The following is a 5,675-nucleotide window of genomic DNA, read 5'->3' on the forward strand; positions in this document are numbered from 1 at the left end:
TCCTTTCACTCTGAAAAGAAATTTTCACCTCACATTTGATACCTCTTAGTACTTGATAGATATACAGTTAAGATGGATCTAGGCTAGTTAAATTATTAATTATAATTATTATTTTTATTTATTTGTTTATTTTAAAGTTTTATTTAATTTGACAAAGTCAAAATATTTTAATTTAATTATTTTATTTTATTTTTATTTTTATTTTTGTATAATTTGACTAAGTCAAAATGTTTACATAACATAACAGGACATGACAAAAACTCTTACATATTGGAATAGGGAATGTGTCTCAGTGAAAAATAAATTCGTATATTTAACTCCTACACATCTAATATCTACCACCTATGCATTTAGCACCTAATGCATACACATCTTTCCCATAAAAAATTGTAAAGCAACTCTCACACAATTATGTAATTCATTTTTTTAAATATATTTATCATAAAAAATATAAAGCAACTATCATATAATTATATAATTATTTTTTATATAATATATATATATATATATAAGATTGGTATGAGTGCACCTCTATTTTATGAGTTATCAATGGTCCATTTCTTTATTTTTTGTGTAATGTTAAGCGAGACTTTATATTAATAGAATACAATAAAATAAAAAATGCAGAGTGGAAGCCGAGGGGACCTCCCTATGTCTGCCTTTACAAAACAGCCTGGGCCTAGTCCGAGAACTCTTGCATTTCACTCTTTCCTACATGGTGCTCTGATACCATGTAGGAATTTACAGGGTAAGCTCCTCAGACAGAACACCAAAGGACACCACTCACAAACAGATCACAGATCAATACACCAGTATTTTTACGTGGTTAAAATGCTCAAAGAGGGAAACAGTCCACGGCCTGAGCCAACATGGCCACTTCAGGAAATTTATTAATAAAATAATGAAAATTTACATATGCTTCTCTCATACACGGATTACCCTACAAATGACCCTCTATGCTCTTTAAATAGAGATCATGGACCAATCGGGTGTTAAGCCACGGATCAAGTGTCGGTAATACCGAGGAGAGAATGAACCATCGGATCACTACATATCGTGACCGTTGGATTGTAAGTTACAAAATATACATAGTAAAGAAACACACTTTACCTAACTCTATACCTAACTATATACTAGACCAAGTTGTACTTAACTATTTCCTATGTGTCGGAATATCCTAACATACTCTGTGTATGTTTTCTAACAGTACACTTACATCCGGTAGAATTATCGATATAGATGCATACATAGAAGAAACAAGGAAAAATAGTGATAGTCATGCTCTGCATGTTTACATGGCCAGAAGGTCCGAGTTGTTAATGGTATTGCACATAGCTTTGATTTCCCCATCCTCCAAATATTGCCAAAGGATGTGATAGTCTTCAAGATTGGACTGAACGCTAGCATTGGCCAAGTCACCGGCCAACTTGTTGGCTGTTCTTCGAACCACTTGAAAGGTGACACCTTGAATATTGCTGAGGTGGCCTTGTAGGTCCCTCAGGATTGCCGAGAGCCTCCAGCTAGGGGTTATCTTATCCACCTGGGTGCCAATTTGGAGTTTTCGCAACACCTTGATGACAATTTCCAAATCTCCTTCCACCACCAGAGGTAGAACTTTGTAGTGATCAACCAGGGTGATGCCTCGGATGAGAGCGATTAACTCTGCAGCGTTATTGGTGTTCATGCCAAGATTGCCATGATAGATGAGATGGATGGTACCGGCATGATCCCTGACCGCTCCACCATAACCAACATTTCTCAAGTTTTTCTTTGACGCCCCGTCGAAATTCATCTTGAATGTTTGAAATGGAGGCAGACACCACTTAGCCTGTGACATAGCAACTGAAGCCTGGTTCCTTCCAGTAGGAATGGTTGTGGCTTTGAGATTTAGGATCTGGATTATTCTTTGGTCACTCAGAGATGTGCTTCCCTCTGGCTACAATATACCCATGGCATTGATCGACTCCGTGATGAGTTGTCGCGTCTTTCCTTTTAACATGTCCACTGCCATCGCCGAATTCTTGAAGACTCTTGCATTTCACTCTTTCCAAAGGATCCATGCTATGGCTCCCGGAATGAGATTCCAAGATCTGTTGACCAGAGGATTGGAGGATATGGAGGATCTCCAGTTTCTTAGTGAATGACAGATAGAGTTCTTACTTTTGTCGGATTGTCTAAAGACGATGGCCATGTCATCCCAAAGAGAGCAGGCAGTGGGGTAAGTGTTGAGAATATGATTGCGAGTTTCCTAATCATTCTCACAGAGGACACAGTGGGAAGGCCCTATGAAACCCTGTTTCTGAAGATTGTCCCATGTGAGTGCTCTGTTATGCAAGAACAGCCAGGAGAAAAGGGTGATTTTGGTCTAGTTTCCTCTGTTCCAAAGAGCGTGCCATTTGGGGTCCGGTTGTGAGTCAGGAGAGGCAGCCATGATATTGTAGGTTTCTTTGAGGTTGAAGGTTCCTTTAGGATTACTTCCCCACTGAAGGATATCATCTTTATTTGATGTGAGGATTCTCCACTGATCTAGGTCTTGTAAAAGAGGGTCTATATTCACATGGCGGTCTTGGGTGAGCCATTTCTCTTTTGATAGCCATTTTTTCCATGTAGTAGCCGTTTTCATAGGTTGCTAGTAGTCTACTACAGTTACCAAACCTGCTTCTTGCATGGCCCTTTTAAGAGTAGTCCAATTTGGGTGGTCCAGGGGGGGAGTTGCTGCCAGGAATCCTCCCAGAAGAGGGTGGTGTTTCCTTGGTGCACTTCCCATAAGCTGTGCCTCTGAACAATATGTCGATTTTCCTATGCTTTGTTCCAAAGGGGGGATCCTTGAGTGTTGCCAGTGAGCTTGATGAGGTCTTTGACCCTGACTTGATTCGTGTACTTCACTTTCCACAAGGTGCCCTAGAGGGAATTAGGATTTTTCACCCATCTCCACCAGATTTTCGTTGCTACAGCATTGCTTAGGATTTCAGGATCTCTTAGGCCCAGTCCTCCTGCAAATTTTGGTTTATAAATGTTTGTCCACTTGAGGAGAACCCACTTTGATTTCTTAGAAGCTCCATTCCAGAGGAAGGACCAATGGATGTTTCGAATGGATTTATAAACAACTTTAGGAGCTGCTAGGGCCAAGAACAGATAGGCTGGCATAGTTTGAAGAACTGATTTGATCAAAACCAGTCTGCTAGCCATGTTTAGGGCTCTGTGAGTCCAGTTAATTAACCTGGCCTTCATTTTGTTAAGGAGGGATTCCCAGTTTGCGGATTTGGGGGCATATTCCGAGAGTGGAATGCCAAGGTATTTGGTTGGAAGGGAGTTCTTCTGAATATTAAGAATTCTGCTAAGATTTCTCTACATAGGAACGGAAGTATTGAAGAAAAATAGTTTGGATTTTGTGAGATTGATTCCATACCTGAGGCCTCCGAGAAGGTCTTTAGCACCTTGCTGATGGTTCAAGCTTCCTGCACTATGGGGGAGCCCATGAGCATTGTATCATCTAAAATTTGGTGATGCATTACGGTGGGGTCGTAAGGTGCAGGTTTGATGCCTTTGGGCTGATTCTTCTGGTTTTCTTTGGATAGAGATCTTCCCAGACCCTCTGCCTTAATAACAAAGAGAGAAGGAGACAGGGGATCTCCTTGTCTTATACCTCCGGATGGAAGGAAGTGTTGTAGGGGCCCTCCATTCAGCATGTTTGAAAAGAATGCTCCCGAGACCAATTCCATTATCGAATTTATCCAAATCTGATTGAAGCCGAAAGCCTGGAGGATTTATCTTATGTAGATCCAACTGATTTTATCAAAGGCCTTTGAAAGGTCAAGCTAGATGAGCATACCTGAAATCCTCTGTGTTTTGATGGAATGCAAAACCTCATGAGTGAGGATTATGCTGTCGGTGATCTGCCTACCTTCAACATATCCTGATTTCTTTGGAGATATGATTGAGGGGAGGATGGGTTTAAGTCTGTTAGCCATCAGTTTGGATAGGATTTTATATATGACATTGTAAAGGGCTATGGGCCGAAACTTTTCGGGTGAGTCATCTTGATCAGATTTTGGAATTAGGGTGAGGAAGGTGGCATTGATGGCAGGCAACACTCTCTTGCTTCTGTGAAAGTTCTTTATAAGGTTGAAAAGGTTGGCCTTGATAATGGGCTAGCAAGCTTTAAAGAATTCAATTGTAAAGCCATCTGGTCCGGGAGCTTTGTTAATAGCCATGGTGAAGATGACTGCTTCAATCTCCTGCTCAGTGAACTCTCTTAAAATAAGGGAGTTTTGCTCCTTCGTAACTAAGGGGGGGATAGCATCGATGACTTCACTGATGGCTTGGGTTCTATCATGAATGGGATCTTTGAGAAGTGAATTGAAGTATGAGTTAAGTTCAGTTCCTATTTGCTCCCTAGTATAAACTTTAGCACCATCAGCTTTTTTGAGGGATAGAATACGATTGTTGGCTCTGTGCTTAATGGTTGACTTATGAAAGAAACTTGTGTTGCATTCTCCATGTTTTAATCATTGCACCCTCGATTTTTGTTTCCAAAGTAGCTCTTCTTGTCTTAGCCTTTCTTCCCATTGCCTTTGTAGGTTTGATTTGTGAGTCAACCTTTCATCAGTGGGCCCTTCTTTGATCATTGTTTGCTAGAGGCCCGCCATTTTTTCCTCAAGCTCTCTTTTGGCTTGAAAAATGTTGCCAAAGGTGTTCTTATTCCAGCGTTTGAGATTAGCTTTGATGATCTTGAGCTTTTGCTGGAAGATGTACATGATATTATCGCCCTCTATGGTAGTTTGAATCCACCAGCTCTGTATATTTTGCATGAATGTTTGGTGATCTGTCCAAAAAGCCTCGAATCTAAAAGGTCTATTGTGAGGCATGTCCATATTGGTGAAGTGAATTGCACTGGCCAGTGATCAGATGCCCCAATAGGCAGAATCCTGGCCTCCATATCTAGATTTTGGAGCATGATGGATTCCGAGATAAGGAACCTATCAAGCCTTGATGCAATTTTCCTATTTCCCCCTTGCTTATTGTTCCAAGTATGCAGACCATTGACTGTGGGGATATCAATGAGTTTAGATGTAGCTATGAAGGTGTTGAATGCTTCCATGTCTTTATCCAGTCTTCTTAAGCCTTCCTTCTTTTCCTCTAGGGTGGTGATCATGTTGAAGTCACCACCTAAGATCCAGTGATTTGCCCCATGGTGTTGTCGGACCTTGTCTAGGTCTTCTAGCATCTTGAACTTTTCCTGGATCCGCTGAGGTCTGTACACATTAGTGATGCATATCGTATGCCTTGATTCTGGCATGTTAAAGATGACTGATAACAAATTCTTAGTGGTCAGAGCATTCTGCATAAAGAACTTTCTTTTATTCCAAAACATGAGTAGCCCTCCTGCTTGCCGAATGGCTTCGGTGCTTATGCAATGATAGCCTTTTGAAAAGAGTTTTTTAAGCATCTCTATGCCATTGGATGAGCATTTGGATTCTTGAAGAAGAATAAGGTCTAGGGATTGCGAGAAAAGATGGTTTTTTAGGATTCGTCTTTTGGAGGTACCATTTAGCCCCCTGATGTTCTAGGTTGTGATCTTCATTGAGTAACCTTTGGATTGGATAGGACCAAGGCCCTGAATTTTTCCTTCATTGATTAGGCCCCTGCCGAGTTCTTGTATTTTCTATTTTGTG

General features: G+C 40.7%; 1 protein-coding gene across 1 annotated transcript; it reads right to left on the bottom strand.

Annotated features, from left to right (window-relative positions):
* Positions 1-1,291: 1,291 nt before the first annotated feature.
* Positions 1,292-1,837, bottom strand: LOC149254889 (uncharacterized). The gene has a single exon (XM_089454862.1). It carries the CDS (start codon positions 1,835-1,837, stop codon positions 1,292-1,294), a length of 546 nt encoding a protein of 181 aa, XP_089310988.1.
* Positions 1,838-5,675: the final 3,838 nt, after the last annotated feature.

Source organism: Pinus tabuliformis, chromosome 7, assembly GCF_031772625.1.
Source record: "Pinus tabuliformis cultivar Carrire ecotype Pingquan chromosome 7, CPIR1, whole genome shotgun sequence".
Lineage (NCBI taxonomy): Eukaryota > Viridiplantae > Streptophyta > Pinopsida > Pinales > Pinaceae > Pinus > Pinus tabuliformis.

What these genes read in the sequence shown, in the direction of transcription:
- LOC149254889 (XM_089454862.1), bottom strand. Translation starts at nt 1,837, where the DNA reads ATGTCACAGGCTAAGTGGTGTCTGCCTCCATTTCAAACATTCAAGATG.